Genomic DNA, 18,812 nt, shown 5'->3' on the forward strand with positions numbered 1-18,812 from the left:
TGTTCTTTTTTTAAATTAATCAAAGAATCCTGAAAAAGTTATGGTTTCCACAAAAAATATTAAGCAGCAACTGTTTTCAAAATTGCTAATGATAAGAAATGTTTCTTGAGCAGCAAATCAGCATATTATTATGATTTCTGAAGGATCATGTGACACTGAAGACTGGAGTAATGATGCTGAAAATGCAGTTTTGCCATCACAGGAATAAATTACATTTTAACATATGTTTAACATTCTTTTGAATTGTAATACTATTTCACAACAGTAATGTTTTTCCTGTCTTTTTGATCAAATAAATGCAGCCTTGGTGAACATAAGAGACTTCTTTTTTAAACATTAAAATAATCTTACTGACCGCAAACTTCAGAACGGTTGTGTATGTGTACATGCTTTCTATTTTATAATAATTTTAGAGCATTGCTTCATTGGCTTAGCATCGTGATCATTTCAAATTCATTCATTCTTTTTTTAAACTTTTTTCAAAAATGCGACTTTCGTGTAAGAGATGCTGAAAAACAGCAATGCCACAACGGTCTTTCTATGTCTGTGTGTGTGAAGAGGGTTGTTTTTCTACATTCTTTCTATTTGAAATGCTGACTGTGAATAGTAAATACGAAATTCTACGTAACCCCTAAATCTGTATCATCCTGTTCTCCTCAGTCTCTCTATTTCTCTCTTGTGAACACATACTCGCACATACTTAAGCATGAATTATTGATCTGGTGGCCCTAGTTGGGCTGCTCAAGTAGGTTGTGTATCATTTCTGTTTTTATTTTTCTGTTTATCAAGGTTTCAGAACCGAATGAAGAGAGTCTGTGAAATATGTGCTGTGTCATTTAGATTTATGTGGAGTGGTTAACTGCAGATGGAGAGATAAACATCACTCCAGCAGAGTAAAGCAGAACACCTTCCCCCAAATACCAGAAACCATGAGGAAAAAGACTGTGTGTGTGTTTGTGTGTGAGGCAGGAGTTTGCAGGTAAACAGACAAAGGTCGACTCCCTCAGGCAATGCACGGATGATTTTATCTCCGAATGCTGGAGAGAAGATCTCAACGAGCGAGGAAAGAAGGTCAAAACTACAGCTGAAAATTCAGTCCAAAACTCAATTACTCTCAGTTGTGTGTACGTGTGCTAAACATGAGAACTGGTTTGACGCTGCCTGTGTATGAGATAAGCCGCGTTGGGAAGTTACTACATCTTGCGAATGAACTATAATTTTTCCAGTTGCTTGAAAGTAGTTTAGCTGTTTTTTGTTTTTAAATAGTGTTGCTTTTTCATTCGTTTGTTGGGTCGGGTGGACTGAGTTTGGAAGTTCCACTCCGTACTTCTGTCTCTCTCTGAGAGCTAATGAACTGCATCAAAACAAACAAGGTCTGGATGCCGAGCTCAGTGTTATTTGGCCGACAGCGACTGAGCTCACTGCAGATTAAAACTGAAGAGATGTTCTGCTGCAGGGATAAAGTGTACAGCAAAAACTAGTGGAAATAGTCGAACATAGAGAGACTGCAGGATAATCTGGCTACTTAAACAGAAAGAGACCACTTGATTTACAGTATTTGTAAAATAACCAGTCATAGGTTTCTGAAATTGAGAATTTCCTACAAAAAATATACTTGCACAGGGAAATTAATGTAAATGCATTAGCAGCAACAATGAGAAGAACAGACATCTTTTAAAAACATTTAAAAAATCTTACAGACCCCAAACCTTTGAATGGTATATTATATTATATTATATTATATTATATTATATTATATTATATTATATTATATTATATTATATTATATTATATTATATTATATTATATTATATTATATTATATTATATTATATCCCAGATAGCACATGCATATCGTAGAGACGTCAATTTATTGTGTGTATTTTCATCTGGATTTTTTTAAAAGAGCACCAGCTTATCTGTAAAAAGTCTAAAAGCTATTAAATAGGCATTATATTATATTATATTATATTATATTATATTATATTATATTATATTATATTATATTATATTATTGTTTTTTTAAGCCATTGAAAAGAACTTGAGCTTGACGTTATTTACAGCTCTGGGGATTGGCTGAAAACGGTTGTGTGAGCAAAGATGACAGATTCCTAATTGTGTTCACCAGCTGAGCAACTGCCATTGTGATGAATTGGAATACTATTGTATAGCCCTTTCAATATAATATAATAAATATGTATAATATAATGCTCTAAAATGCATAGAAATGCTCATATACAAAAGTTCAGGGTGTGTAAGATTATTTTAATGTTCATGAACACCAAGGCTGACTTTATTTAATCAAATCAGTGATCAAAAACTGTAATATTGTGACATAATTCAAATTTTTTTCTATTTTAATATATTTTAAAATGCAATTTATTCCTGTGATGCAAAGCTGAATTTTCAGCATCATTAGGCTACTCCAGTCTTCAGTGTCACATGATCCTTCAGAAATCATTCTAATATGCTGATTTGCTGCTCAAGAAACATTTCTTATCACTGTTGAAAACAGTTGTGCTGCTTAATAGTTTTGTGTGCAATACGCATCGGATGCTCATTGAATGGACAGTGAGAGGTCTGTACGTGTGCTGCGCGCCGCCTGAGGCTGAGACGTCCAAAAACTAAAGATTAATGCTTGACCTGATGCTTTCTGCTCAACATTGTTTGTATAACAGTGTAGCCCTGAGTGGAGGTGGAGAATATGAGAAGTACATGTCGGTTTGACGGAAGTACATCTACAGAGGCACCTGTCTGTAGTTTGAAATTAATGCCTTGACAGCATGTGCTTCTGTCTGACAGATGTTCATAGTTGGAGACTAGCAAATGTTTATGTCTAGAGAAACTCAAACATTAGCACACAACACAGCATGCTCTGACTGTTAATGAGCTTTGCATTCACATTAAATATACTAAATAACCCCCTCGTGCATTAGCTTTCAGGGGTGCCTATTTCAGAACGCAGCATAAAGACGCACCCCAAACCTTGTAGATCATCAAGAACTGCCGCACACTGAGCTAAAATGGTGTTCTCAGTCAGCAGTATCAGCAGCATCAGAGAGCCAGCTGTCTGAAAAAAAAATGCTTTGTGCTGTTTCCTGTTCTGGCATTTATTGTGTGGAATGTACACACAGGTATTATTGCTCACATAAATCTGTCAGTACTAAATCAGTGGTGTTGAAGCCTCGGGGCATAAAGACTGCCTCTGCATTAGTGAACCACCTGTGTAGCTCCAGACTAAATCAATACTTACTTTAATGCTCAGATGTGGATAGTGGACCAGTGCTCATGCTGTTAGGTGGTATAGTAGTTTATCTTGGTTAATTTAATTTTTTTATTGATTTTGAATATTTACCATTGCATTATAGTTGATATTTTTTAGAGGTCAAGAGAAAATACAATATTAATGTTAAATATCTGTCTATCTATCTATCTATCTATCTATCTATCTATCTATCTATCTATCTATCTATCTATCTATCTATCTATCTATCTATCTATCTATCTATCTATCTATCTATCTATCTATCTATCTATCTGTCTATCTGTCTGTCTGTCTGTCTGTCTGTCTGTCCTAATCTTAGAATTTACCTGTCTGTCTGTCATTTTTAATAATTAATTCTTTTATTCATCAAGGACACGTTAAATTGATCAATATGGCAGAAAATACTTTTACATTGTCACAAAATATTTATATTTTGAATATATACTATTCTTCTAAACTTTCTATTTATCCTGAATAAATTTTTTAAAGTTTTTAGAAAATTAAGCAGCACAACTGTTTTCAACATTAATAAAAACATTTCTTAAATAAATTACAGTTATTTAAAATTATATTAAATTGTAATCAAATTTTACAATATTACTGTTTTTACTGTAGTTTTGGAAAAATTAATGGCTGACTTGTTATAAAAACTTTGAAAACAATCTTAGCGACCCCAATCTTTTTAACGATAATGTTTATATATACATTTTTTATAAATTGTAATTTAATCAGAGAAGTATTTCTCTAACTAAAAGCAATGAAAGGTTTTAAATGATAAAAAGTGGGTTTCATACAAAATCAGAAATATTTATAGTGTTTTGTAAGGTAGTGAGAGGATCAATGTGATACCTTAAATAAAACTAATAATACACAACATTGCGTGTTATGCATTTTTATGATTATTGTGGTAATATAGTCGTTTTGAATTGGATTGTTTTTTTCTTTTCTTTTCTTATCACCATTGTAGTTAGTTTCTAAAGACTTTTATTTAGGAAAAATAAGTTTTTTTCACAACAAATATTATATTTTGCATTATAGAAATAACAGTTTCCATTGATTTCACCACCGTAATGATAGTTTACCTGTGATTTAGTATGGTTTCACTACAAATCAGTTCAGCTATGGTTAATATGCAAGAATGTCATAAAGAAGATACTACATGTCATAAACACGCTTTTGATGTCCCTTTTCAGAATAATTTCCTTGTTAACAGTAATTTCTAATCTTATTTCTCCCTTGAAGTATAAAAATAGCTCCAGCTTTTGACAGATACAACTAAATACAGCACAAATCTCATTGCTTCCCACCTGCTATTCATACTTAGTTTTCTCAAAGATGTTTCACAAAGCTGTCAAAACTGCACAAACCCATCTGCACTGCACTCCATGCTACCGACAGACACACTAGCGAGTTCAAACATGAATTTCCACAATTGAAGAACACAGACTTTTTATCAGTCACCTGAAGCTTTAAAAAGCGCTGACAGACTCGTGCCTGAGAGCAGGCTTCCGGAAATAGACATGTCGTGCTGAGGTTTTGATTGGACCAGGACATCTCGGGGTAGACAGCCACCAATATTTGCCAAATATAATGGAGGTTTTGAAAGATTACAAGCTATTTTTGATAAATGGAATATGGATCTAACGGTGCTGCAGATGAAAATGTGTCCGTCTAATCGAAACTCTTTGTTTGGACACCTGGTTATGGATTATCCCCATGTGCCTATATCCATACGGGTTTGATAATGAGCTGTTTTGTCTAATTGTATCTTCTTCATAAAATTGAATCTTGTGCAAGTTTGCTCTCTGTGGCGCAATTGTCGTCATGCATCTGCTTTGTGCATGAATCCTTCCTCATTATCCCTACTGAGTATGATAACGCTCAGATGATTCAGCTAAGTTCATATATGCTGTGATAAATCCTGAAATGGTTTTGCTTGATGCTTCTGCCTGTGTATGAAAATATAATGCAGTGTGAGATTTTACCCTGAGGAGCTTCAACCTTCAGCTTCAACCTTCGTCTCTGACTATTTCAACACGCTAATTCTTTAATTAATGCTTCCCCTCATCTTCAACAATTGAATCATTTTAAAACATCTTAACCATGAATACTAGTCTTTCTTTTTATTCTTTTTTTATTACAACCTTTGTGCTTAAAGCATGATTTTTAATCAGCAAACAATAAAATTATTGTAATGTAAAAAAGGGAAAAATCACATAACACAGAACACCCTAGCAACCAACTGAATAGAAACACATTTGCAAATACTCACAATACTTTAGCATCTTTTGCATAGGCGGTTTCAAGAAAATGTTAAATATATAAATATAAAATAATCTTATTGTTAGTGTTTTAAATTAAGCACTGTAATTCAGTTTTTAAGTTGGTCCTCTATAAACGATAAATTGTTTCTCTAATTTATCCAGAATCGTGCAGCTATTTTTTGTACTGTAGCATACGCAGAATTATTTAACATTAATGATAAACTAAATCCTATGAAAATAATTAGCTGAAGTCTAATGCAGATATAGATTTCCATACATGCGTATAACTGCGGACACACAATCAACTTGCTCTCTAGTGTTTACTAGCAGGTGTTTTTACTGTTCCAATATGGCGAATGGAGACGCTATTGAGGCATCTACACTGAACAAAATTATAAACGCAACACTTTTGTTTATGCCCCCATTTTTCATGAGCTGAACTCAAAGATCTAAGACTTACACAAAAGGTCTATTTCTCTCAAATATTGTTCACAAATCTGTCTAAATCTGTGTTAGTGAGCACTTCTCCTTTGCCGAGATAATCCATCCACCTCACAGGTGTGGCATATAAAGATGCTGATTATACAGCATGATTATTGCACAGGTGTGCCTTAGGCTGGCCACAATAAAAGGTCACTCTAAAATGTGCAGTTTTACTGTATTGGGGGGGTCCGGGGGGGTCCAAAAACCAGTCAGTATCTGGTGTGACAACCATTTGCCTCACGCAGTGCAACACATCTCCTTCGCAAAGAGTTGATCAGGTTGTTGATTGTGGCCTGTGGAATGTTGGTCCACTCCTCTTCAATGGCTGTGCGAAGTTGCTGGATTTTGGCAGGACCTGGAACACGCTGTCGTATACGCCGATCCAGAGCATCCCAAACATGGGTGACATGTCTGATGAGTATGCTGGCCATGCAAGAACTGGGAAGTTTTCAGCTTTCAGGAATTCTGTACAGATCCTTGCAACATGGGGCTGTGCATTATCATGCTGCAACATGAGGTGATGGTCGTGGATGAATGGCACAACAATGGGCCTCAGAATCTCATCACAGTATCTCTGTGCATTCAAAATGCCATTAATAAAATGTCGACATCAGCAAACCGCTCACCCACATGACGCCATACACGCTGTCTGCCATCTGCCCTGTACAGTGAAAACCGGGATTCATCTGTGAAGAGAACACCTCTCCAAAGTGCCAGACACCATAGAATGTGAGCTGGGTTACAACAACAAACTGCAGTCAGGTCGAGACCCCGATGAGGATGACGAGAATGCAGATGAGCTTCCCTGAGACGGTTTCTGACAGTTTGTGCAGAAATTCTTTGGTTATGCAAACCGATTGTTGCAGTAGCTGTGCGGGTGGCTGGTCTCAGACGACCTTGGAGGTGAAGATGCTGGATGTGGAGGTCCTGGGCTGGTGTGGTTACATGTGGTCTGCGGTTGTGAGGCCGGTTGGATGTACTGCCAAATTCTCTGAAACGCCTTTGGAGACGGCTTATGGTAGAGAAATGAACATTCAATTCACGGACAACAGCTCTGGTGGACATTCCTGCAGTCAGCATGCCAATTGCACGAAGGAGATGTGTTGCACTGCATGAGGCAAATGGTGGTCACACCAGATACTGACTGGTTTTCAGACCCCCCCCCCCCCCCCCCCCCCCCCCCCCCCCCCCCCCAATACAGTAAAACTGCACATTTTAGAGTGGCCTTTTATTGTGGCCAGCCTAAGGCACACCTGTGCAATAATCATGCTGTCTAATCAGCATCTTGATATGCCACACCTGTGAGGTGGATGGATTATCTCAGATTTGTGAACAATATTTGAGAGAAATATGCCTTTTGTGTACATCGAAAAAGTCTTCAGCTCAAAAAAATGGGGGCTAAAACAAAAGTGTTGAATTTATAATTTTGTTCAGTGTATATTTGGCAATGTATGTCAAAAGCATCTGCACTAACCACTAGGCCACAGCTAGAAAATAAGTGTTTTGGTCTGTTAATTTCTTACAGATATACAACATTTACAAAAACTTAGATCAGGGTAGGCTATTTATATTTTGAATGCTAGTGAACATGAATCTAAAATTACATATGAAACCCTGTAATTTGTGACCTGATCTTATGTTTGTAGTGTGTTCTGAACAGAGAGGTTACAGGCATTTCTTTGTAAGTGGCTTCCTGTAGATAAAGCATTTCTTTGTAAGTGGCTTCCTGTAGATAATGCAAGATGACAGCTGTTGAATCCTCACAGGAACCTCTGCTCTTAGAAGCCACGGGTGAGAAAAACAGAAACCTCCATACAAGGTGTCAGTTTGTTGTCATGGAGACCAGCATCCACTGTTCAGTCAGCAAACTGAACAGTGGTATTAAGATGGTGAATGTGGCTGTTATAAAATAGAGCTGGTTTTAGCTATCTTACACATTTTATTACTTGGTAGAAGGTTGATTTACTATTCAGTACATCATTTATTCAAGGTTTTTCTCTAACTTAAATTCTAAGATGTTCTTGAATGTCTCAGAATGAAATGGAGAAGAATTGTAGGGTTGGTACATGTAGTTTAATTTCAATAACTGCAATCAACAGGGTTTCACAGTCATGGAGTACATATCTGGAAATATCATTTAAATAAAAAATATCTAATTTTAAAAAGAGATCTTAAAGGTCATGGAAAATTCATTCCTTTCTGTAATGAAAAAACCTTCAAAGTTATGTTCTGCTCTAAAATACTTTTTAAATTGCTTTGATATTGCACCTTTGTAACTGTGAACATTAACAGTGAAACTTTTGAACTTTATATTTAATTGGGTTTTACATGGCTTTCATATTTTCGTCCTTCATTTAAAAGAAAATATATTAAAGCTGTCCAATATCATAACTAAATAAAGCAATGAACTATAATAGCATTAAACATAAATAAACATGTACATTTAACAATAAAAGTAAATAAAGTGTGTGTGTGTGTGTATATATATATATATATATATATATATATATATATATATATATATATATATATATATATATGTATATGTATATGTGTGTACTGTCATATTCTTATTGGTTTATCGTCTTAATTGTTCACAGGTGTTTCTTGTCAGTCATTAGTCTTGGTGTTTAAATAGCCCTCATGTTTCCATTGTATCTTGTCTAGTTTTGTTTGTGTAACCGCTGTTGGTGAGTCTCGTGTAAACAAGACTCGTGTTAAAGTTTTTTGTCGTGTATGTGCTGGTGCCCTGTACGTTCCGGTGCCTGTGCCGGTGCCCGTGTCAGTGTCAGTGAACGTTCCAATGTCCGTGCCGGTGCCCGTACCAGTGTCCGTGCTGGTGTGCGTGCCGGTGTCCGTGTACGTTCCGGTGTCTGCGCCGGTGACCGATCCTGTGCTGGTGCCCGTGTCGGTGCCCGATCCTGTGCCGTTGTGTCTGTGTATGTGCCATTGTCCGTACCATTGTCCGTGTACGTTCTGGTGCCGGTGCCCGATGCTGTGCCCGTGTCCGTGCTGGTGCCCATGCCGGTGTCCGTGTACGTTCCGGTGTCCATGCCTGTGCCCGATCCTGTGTCCATGTCCATACCGGTGTGCCGGTGTCCGTGCCGGTGCCCGTGTACATTCTGGTGCCGGTGTCCGTGCCAGTGTTTCCGTGCCTGTGCCGGTGTCCGTGCCGGTGTGTGTGCCGGTGAACGTTCCGGCACACACACCGGCACGGACACCGGCACAGGCAACGTTCCGGTGTCCATGCCCATGCCGGGGTCCATGCCAGTGTGTCCGTGCCGGTGTCCGTGCTGGTGTGTCCATGCCGGTGTCCGTGCCGGTGTGTCCATGCCGGTGTCCGTGCCGGTGTCCGTTCTGGTGCTGGTGTGTCTGTGCCGTTGCCCATCTATCTTGTCTAGTTTTGTTTGTGTAACCGCTGTTGGTGAGTCTCATGTATCCAAGTCAAATTCACGTTTTTCGTCGTGTGGTATCCGTGTCTGAACACAACAAAAAAACATTAATTTGACTTAGTTACATGAGACTCACCAACAGCAGTTACACAAACAAAACTAGACAAGATACAATGGAAACATGAGGGCTAATTTAAACACCAAGGTGTCCGTGCCGGTGCACAACTGAAGAAAGAAACAACTTGAGAGACTAAATGATGACACTTTTCATTTTTGGTGGAACTATCCCTTAATGTTATTAAAACAACAAAAAACAAAGAGAAAACCACTCACTGCTCTGACAACTTTAATAGTAGCTTTAATAAGTATCAATGTATAACTACACTGTATACAGTGAAGTCTATGTAGTGTTTTATTTTTATATTTGTTCATTTAATTTCTTTCTTGAATGCTTCTGTTAAATACACCTACTGTAGCTGAAAAAAATAAAACACTGTTTATTTCATTTGTATATTATATGTTGTGTATATGTAATGTGTATCTTTGTTCTTATCTTTTAATAACAAAGATAATAATGACAAAGATTTTTATCTTCGCCACTTTGGCCTAAATGTCTGCCATTCTTTTTTGTTTTAGATTTTGTTACCTTGTAAGGCTTTGTTTTTAAAATGGGGACATTAGTTTGGCTGTAATGCTCAGTCACTTGCAAAATAGTAAAACCAACATGAAAAAGAATCGTGATAAAATCGTGAATCGTGATTTTCCTGAAGAAAAATCGGGATATGATATTTTTGCAATATCGCCCACCCCTAATACATTCATACTTTACTTACTTTTATTGTTAAATGTACATGTTTATTTATGTTTACTTAATGGCTAAATTATAAGCTTTTAATTGCCTTAACCACAAAATATTGGTTAGGAAATTAGCACAAATGCTAGCCTGGTTAAAACCAGACCATTCTCAGTAGTATTACCTAGGATGACCTAAGTAAGGTATTTACTTTTGAATGTGTAGCAAAAAAGTAGGCAAGCTTTGGGACATACTACTTCGTCATCTTTATCGGACGGATCTGTCGCGTGCATCCTGTCACGTAAACTGCCCTGTCAATCATCTTGTCACAGTTAAAATCCTCTATTAAATCTAATTTAATTTCCTACTGTTTCGGAGAGAAATGTAGTAGCACGTTCATCTGCCAGTGGGTCTTTCATGGAGACTGTCCTCATGTGTTTGCAATTTGAATATAATAATGCATTTAAAAGTTGGTGCGCTTCACCAACGGACGTCGCTCAAATGCCTCTGGGCGCAATTGGATAGACCTAAAACCAATCAGAGCGATCGTCATCGTGTAAAGCCCGCCTCAACGTTTCTGATTGGTGCCTCGATTTGGACGGATTAGAAATGGGCTTGAATGGGCTCTTTGCCAGACTACTTGCAGAGCAAATCTAAATTTGCCGGAAGTTTGTCTGGGTTTTCCCAGGTTACACAAATGCACTACTTAAAAGGCATTGCTGTCTCAGGAAAATTAAGGACAGAATTAAGTATTTGGCAGTACATGGGAAGTTGTGTGTGGAGTGATGAATCACAATGAACACGAGTTACATGGCGATGCTCCAGAGTGGTGTTTTCGAAAATCTGCTGAGAAATATAATAATAAATGCATCTCTACCACAGTGAAGATTTTTCAACAAGACAGTGCTCCTGCCCAAATTGCAAAGACAACCAATAAGTGGCTTGAGAACAAGTTGAGAACAATATTTGGTCTCACATTAAACTCAAGCGAACTGGGAGACATTTTTCAACTACTCATGAACCGTTGTAAGCCATTAACATTGAGTGGAACAACACTGGCTCTTCTTCCAAAAGCTGTCTGCGAATTGGGGAAGGCTATTCTGTGCTAAGTTACTTTATCTACGGTATTTGTGTACTTCTGAATAATTTTGGTTTGGCCCATTCTTTTGCCCCGGAGTGTAATGTGGTATAGATGTATAAATAGCTAAACATAGCAATAAAATAAAATGAAGAAAAATAATAACGTTAAATAAAATAATTAAACATTTTTGCCTTTCAAATTTAAAGAATGTAACATTCACGGAAAAATTATGAAAATTTATTGTCCATGGAAATTTTCTGCTTATGCCCTTACAGCTCCTGTGTTCTACTTCGGCAATCAGGAGTATCACGTCGATGAGAGCGATGGCCACGTTGAAGTCCGTGTGTGGAGGACAGGGACGGACCTCTCGAAAAAAGCTACAGTCACTGTGAGATCCCGCAAAACAGACCCTGTTTCTGCTGAAGGTTAGTGATACCGTTGGATTTTCCCAGTAATCCATTGTTTTTTCCCCATCCTCAACCAGCATTGTTACTCATTTCCCAATCATAACAGAGTTCATAATCATAACAGAGGTCAGCACAAGCCCTCTTTTGGGGTTAAAAACTACTGTGAGGATTTTTGCGTCTGACCTTATTGCATATGCATTTGTAGGAGTTTCCCTTTCAGCTGCAATATTTATGGATGGAGAGTATTTAAATGAATCATGCAACATGATTTACTAAGGTTTGTGCTAGTCAATTTACTAGTATTTATGCCATTATTTAATGCCCAAAAAACATGTCTTAAGCCATTTTGTGTTGTTGGTAGATCACACGCACCTGATTATCATTGGCTCTGCTTGTTTGCGACCCTACACGAATTCGCAAGCTCTTGATAGACTGCGTTGGTCATTATGGAAATGATCTGGCTGCATCCGTGTTCTTTAATGTGCACATTGTCAGAAAAACACCTGCAGAACTTTCCACTCCCATCTGAACTTTATAGGATTGCGGTCTCACGCTAATTGTCCTGTTTAGTAAATCTGGCCCTTAGAAGAAGAGTTAATTTAATTTAATGGCCAGTGAAACTCAATGTAAAACTAAATAAAGCCTTTTTTGGTTGAGGAAACCTGGCTTGCAGTATGTTAGAAAACAAATTAAATGCTACAAATTTGTGTAAAAAAGTATTTTCAATCTCCAGTTCCTGTCTTCCCAGCAAAGTCATGAACTGCAAAAAGCTGAACAGGACAGTCCAGGGTATTTCATAAATGTGAGAGTTAAGTGTTATTGACTCTTTTGGCTTAGTCCTTGAACAAGTGACGTGCAGTTAGGAGCAAAAGCTCTGTTCATCCGAGTCCTCTGTGTTCAGCCAACCCAAACTTAGCTGTAAGTTCTATACTGTACATTGATCCCTCAAAAAAAAAGAAAAAAGAAGCAGCAGGCTCTCTTAAAAGAGGATTAATCGAAAGTGAGAATCCTGTGCTTCTGCCAGTAAATACCGTCTGACCTCTTTCTGACCATAGCCTTATTTCTGTGTGTTCATCCGCTAGCGGGGGTAGACTATGTGGGAATCAGCAGAAACGTGGACTTTGCACCGGGTGTGAGCATGCAGATGGTGCGAGTCACCATTCTGGATGACCTAGGCCTGCCCGTTCTGGAAGGAACAGAGAGGTTTGAGCTTATTCTTCGGATGCCCTCCAATGGAATTTTGGGAGAGCCAGCGAAAGTAGCAATCTTTATCAACGACTCCATTTCAGACTGTGAGTATTTTTGAAGAGTTTTTCTAACAAAATTGTGACTGAGACACACACACACACACACACACACATTCACGTTGTGTTTAATGGGGACTTTCCATAGACATAATAAAGATTTTTATACTGTACAAACTGATTCTATCCCCTTACACCAACCCTACTACTAAACCTAGCCATCACAGAAAACTTTCTACATTTTTACATTTTCAAAAAACATCACTCATACTTTACCTAGGATTAACAATTATTCCTGGTTATTCATAAGATGAAGTTTCACACTTTACATTCTTAAACCCCTGGGTTAACATCCTTATTTGCATATTTGCTGTGTCAGTTTTATTGGACGAGCGCAGCATTCAGCCTGTTTACATAAAGGCTCCATCATTGCACATCCTCATATTATACATTGCCGACTATACTATGAAGGTTTTCCTGAGTATTCTATAAAGGTAAGAATAAAACAGTTTTTTCTTCACTCCAGTTTTTGCTTTTTCCGTCGCCATTTGCCATTTTCCCCCTAAAAAGTTGAGACTGTTGTTTATGCAACACGTGGTGTTTCTATGACTGTCCAAAGCATGTGAATACGAAGCATGCGATTGGGCATCTGTTGCTAAGCATCTAGCCGTAACGTTCTAAAACCGCATGTTTGGCTAGGCTAAAGCAGTGCTAAACCTGCTCCAGAGCAGAGTAAACTGCGAAACGTTCCTCTACCCAGGGTTAAAAGCCGGGTTTAGCACAATGATAAGCACAGTGTGAAAAGGCCTATAATGTTTCATAGATTTGCCCACAGAATGAACGACCAGTTTTTGTCCATGATTATTGTATATTAGAGCATCTTGATTTGGATATTCTTTTTTTTTAGTGCCAAAGGTGCAGTTTAAACAGGCTGTGATGACTGCAGAGGAGAGTGAAGGTCACATCACTGCAATGGTTCACCGCAGCGGAGACATCAGGCACAAGTCCACTGTACGTTGCTACACCCGGCAGGGCTCTGCACAGGTGGTATCTGACTTTGATGAGAGACCCAACACCGATGCGTCCATCGTAACTTTCTTGCCTGGTAAATAACCTCTTATGCAAGCTGGGATGTGGATTGAAGGGAAGTACAAACAAATGGAGATGAATAAATTAAATAATAAATGAATAAACAAATAAATGAATAAATGAATGAACGAATGATAAATTAATGAATGAACTTACAAATAGGTGAGCGAATTAAACTTGAATTAAACCGTTTAAAAAAATCACATTCTTCACCTTTATTTGCCCAAATTCATGTAAGTGATGAACCCTTTATGTAAGTTGGGATGTGGAATAGGGGTGAGGGGTGTGTTCAACTGAATAAATAAACAAACTAGTGAACAAACAAATAGGTTAGTCAATTAAACAGTCCACATTCCTCACCTTTGCAAGGTGCGCCATTAGTCGCTTTTCCACTGTCAGGCCGAACGGTTCTAAGAACAGTAAGGAATGGTTCCAGTTATATTTCCACTTGAGCTTGGTTCGGCACGGCACCATTACAAACCGTTCTCAGCCCGGAATTCTCAACACGGTTGGCTAACCATGGTGGAATGCGTGTAGGGATGTCGCCACTCAGAATTGGTCACTTGTCTGTTGCCTGGCTGTCTGTAATGCTATTTGAAAAAAGTTAACGCAAGTTGGTAATAGAATTAAAACGTGGTCACTATTTACATATCATCTGTAAACTCTTGCGTTACTAAAGTAACAACTGACACATTTGTATTACATTCCAAAGAGCTCTGTTATCAGCCCCACAGGTGAAATGAAATGAAACCCCATCCGAACTAGTTGGGCCGGAATAGCATGGAATGGAATGGTTAAAGCTGCAGTCCATAACTTTTTTGGGTTAAAAATTATCCAAAATAATTTTTTGAGCAAGTACATAACCAGACAGTGTTCAAAACTATCTGCTTGTCTTAGCTCGATTCAAAACGGTAAGCTTGTAATAATATTTTTAATTCCAGTAGTACTGGTGGATTTCCGCGGGAAATTCGAGCATGTCTTTGCGTCATTATGTCACATCTGTGTACATAAAGAAGGAGTCTTGGCTAGTAGGCTATATTGCGTGTGAGGATGTTGGAGGTGGAGATTTATAGCCTTTTCTCACAGCACTTAAACTTATCAATTTGATGGCGGATCCAGAAAGGTTCAAACGACAATCACCAGTGACAACTGGAGATTTACCCGTTGTAAAATGCAAAAAACTTCGGACTTCAGAGTGGCTACAGAAAAAAAAGAGACTGCAACCGGCCCATGCGAAAACAAGGATAAATATCGGAAGGGCATTAAATGTAGTCACTCAATGCTGATGTTGTTAACATTAACAATTTGAGAGCAAAGTATAATTTGCATGGTTTGAGGTGATATGATAAGCGATCGTTAGATTTAATCAGCACGATTTACTGCAATGCTTTTTTTCCCTTAGTTGGTCAGAACAAAAGTGGATGTTACTTACTTGTTCAGATGACATTTTCTGGTGAAAATTCTTATGTTGGTCATACTTAAAAAAGTAGAATCTGTGATTCTGAATGACAGGATGATTGACTGACAGCCGCACATTCTCCTCAAAACATTGGATTCATCCGCGCTGTGCCGTGTCGAGGCACAACCCATGTAAAGTTGATAATTCCGCGAATAACTGCAATTGCAGATTTCAAAAAACTGCAGGACTGCAGCTTTAAGCAATGGGAATGGTTTGGCATTACAGTGGAAAACCAGCTTTTGTAATATGCAATTAATGATCCTCTTTGTAAGCTAGGATGTAGAATAGGAAGAATACAACTGAATAAATGAATGAATGAATTAAACCTGAATAAAACCTAAAAATGATACACTTCACCTTTACTTGATATCTACCATTCAAATTATTTCAAACATTTGTCTGAAAAGCTGTTTTCAGACTTTGGTCTCCATGTTTTGGTCCCTAGGTGAGGCTGACAAACCGTGTGTGCTAAAACTGGTGGATGATTCTATTCATGAGGAGGAGGAGGAACTGCGGCTGGTTCTGGGAAACGCGAAGAGCGCCTCGCCATATGGAGCGTCCGTAGGCGAAATGAATGAAATGCTCATAAAGATCAATGACAAAACCGACAGTAAGAAAGAAAGTTCACAGCGAATTTCATCACAGCGGTTTTCATTTCAAATGCACTTCAGATGAATATTAATATAAATACCTGACATTTAGGTTCAGATTTCTAGAATTTGGGTCAAACTTCAGTAAACTCTTACAGATTCTCTTTGGCTAAGAATCTTTTAATGAACAAAAACTCCTCGATTCTCATCTGTCTTTTTCAAACCATTCATTTTCCTCTGTCAGAGCCCATCATCAAGTTTGCCGAGACAAAGTTCAGTGCTAGCGAACCAAAAGAGCCGGGGCAGATGACGTTGGTGAAGATCCCCATCCGCAGGACGGGAGACTCTTCGAAAGTGTCTCTGGTGAGGGTGCACACGAAGGACGGCTCTGCCGTATCCGGAGAAGACTACCATCCCATCTCCCTCGGTGAGGCTTCTAGAGGCCAGAACGGGTCATTTGCATTCTGAATATACCGCATCTAATTATCCTTGGTAGATTGGCAGGTGGCTCCAAGCTGCTTCCACATGCATGCATTTCCTGCCTACATCAGGTTAGATAGAGTTCAGGATGCAAATGACAAATGCAATCAGGTGTGGAAGCGTTTAGGAGAAGAAATATCAGGATGTTGTTTATCTTTTAGTGTATGCATGTAATCAGATATTTTGTGTGTGCAGATGTTGAGTTTAAAGCGGGTGAGATTGAGCATGTAGTGGAGGTGGAAATTCTGTTTGATAGCGTAAGAGAGATGAGAGAGGCCTTCACTGTCCACCTGAAACCAGACGAGAACATGATTGCTGAAATCCAGGTGGGAAATGTTCATAATGTTTCCCTGTGGTGCGTTCTTCATATCTGAAGTTTCATACACATTACAAGTGAATTACAAGTCTGTGTCTCTTGTATTGGCAGATGACTAAAGCCATAGTGTACATCGAGGAGAGCAACAGTATGGCTGACGTCACGTTCCCTTCACTGCCTCATGTTGTGTCACTGTTACACTTTGATGATGTGAGAAGAACCAAAGAAAATGCCCACCCAGCTGCTGGATACCCCGTCGTCTGTGTCACGGTAGGTTTGTCAGTAGAAAAAGTCAGTCAGAAGGTTTTCAGAACGTTTTTATCAAGTTTCTGTAGATCCTTGAAGTACAAGTGAATGAAAAAGATTATAATGATTTGTCAAAGTTTGAGCTATAAAAAAAAAGTGAATAAATGAAATAAAGGCCTCACAGTGGATGTGCTTTTCTTAAATCACAAGGACTTTATGAAAGAGCATAAGAAACACAAACAACGTTTAATGTTATAAATCCTCAGTGTTGTTCCTTGTGATGAATCATTAAACAAAAGTCAGTTGTGTGCAGAACTTTGTTGTTTAGATTTTTCCCTTACAGTAAAGTATAATGATGATACTGAACAGTGATGGTAAAACTATTCATTGATTACCATATTACTACTTTACATTACTTATGCTCACCAAGACTGCATGTATTTGATAAAAAATACAGTACAAACAGTAATACTGTGAAATATCCATAATAGTGACCACACAGTCATGTTTATATCTTCTGTCTTTTTACAGTATACAGTGCATATAGGCCTAAATAGATGCCCCCTATGTTACATTTGGGCCCCTGCCACAAGAAACTCTCTGTACATCCCTGTATACATTGGATTGATTGTAATAATTTTAATGTACTTGAAGTGTGTGCCAATCACTAGGAAAATACCACTATTGGATCAGGACTCTGTATCGGTAGATATATCAATATCAAATGCTCAGATCAGATTGGGGCACAAAAAACTTGATCGGAAATCGGGACATCCCTAATATTAACACACACACACATTTCATTTCTCACCCCAAACTTTTAAACCACAGTGTTTTCATTGAAGCTGCATTATCTGATGTTCTTTCTTGACCTTGTTTATTTCTCTGACTAATCCAGGCCTGCAACCCCAAATATCCCGACTATGACAAAACAGGCTCCATCTGCATTAGCGAACGCATCAACGACACACTGACTCGTTACCGATGGCTCATCAGCGCCCCCAGTGGTCCGGATGGCGTCACCAGCCCCATGCGAGAGGCTGACTTCGATACCTTTTTTACGTCTTCCAAGATGATCACCCTAGACTCCATTTACTTCCAAGCGGGCTCTAGAGTGCAGTGCGCGGCCCGTGCCGTGAATTCTAATGGCGATGAGGGACTGGAGCTGAGCAGCCCTATTGTGTCTATTAGCATGGAGGAAGGTGAGCCTGAAACCATTACATTAAGTGGGATCATATAAAAATGCTTTGCTTTTGTATAGCAGCACCGAAGAACATTATGCTCTTCCTGAGCTCGTGGTTTATAATTTACTATTTGCAGTGTGGAATTAGACTGTCAGTAGGTGGTAATATGCTTGAAGTAATGTTTCATGTCTTTGATGTTCCTGGGCAGGGATGTGCCAGCCACGTAAATTGGGCACAGTAGGTGCTGAGCCCTTTTCTGCCAAACTACGTTATACAGGCGCTGAAGACCCTGAATATGCCAATCTCATCAAGCTTACTGTCACCATGCCCCACATAGACGGTGAGAGTTATTTCCCCTCTGGCTGCAAGGTTGTTTGCTTAGTTCAGCCTCTCCACAAGAAACCCTACTCATATATTCCCTTGGGGGGGAGTGGTATTGTTTTGGGATTTATGTGTTATTTGCTGTCAAAACTAAATATTACAGCTCTCTTCAAAAGCCTAAATCAACTCTGAAAGATGC

General features: G+C 38.5%; 1 protein-coding gene across 1 annotated transcript in view; it reads left to right on the top strand.

Annotated features, from left to right (window-relative positions):
• The window catches only part of frem2a (FRAS1 related extracellular matrix 2a), a gene marked incomplete at its 5' end in the record, with an annotated part of 62,407 nt that overhangs the window by 33,532 nt on the left and 10,063 nt on the right, over nt 1-18,812 (top strand). Inside the window, 9 exons of the mRNA XM_084105308.1 lie at nt 11,553-11,702; nt 12,767-12,976; nt 13,836-14,033; nt 15,922-16,086; nt 16,311-16,493; nt 16,742-16,872; nt 16,974-17,132; nt 18,007-18,310; nt 18,501-18,632. Of these exons, the coding sequence (XP_083961434.1) occupies nt 11,553-11,702; nt 12,767-12,976; nt 13,836-14,033; nt 15,922-16,086; nt 16,311-16,493; nt 16,742-16,872; nt 16,974-17,132; nt 18,007-18,310; nt 18,501-18,632 (1,632 nt within the window). The remainder of the gene's footprint in view (nt 1-11,552; nt 11,703-12,766; nt 12,977-13,835; nt 14,034-15,921; nt 16,087-16,310; nt 16,494-16,741; nt 16,873-16,973; nt 17,133-18,006; nt 18,311-18,500; nt 18,633-18,812) is intronic.

This window comes from Abramis brama (genome assembly GCF_963993115.1).
Source record: "Abramis brama genome assembly, chromosome: 25".
Classification (NCBI taxonomy): Eukaryota; Metazoa; Chordata; class Actinopteri; order Cypriniformes; family Leuciscidae; genus Abramis; species Abramis brama.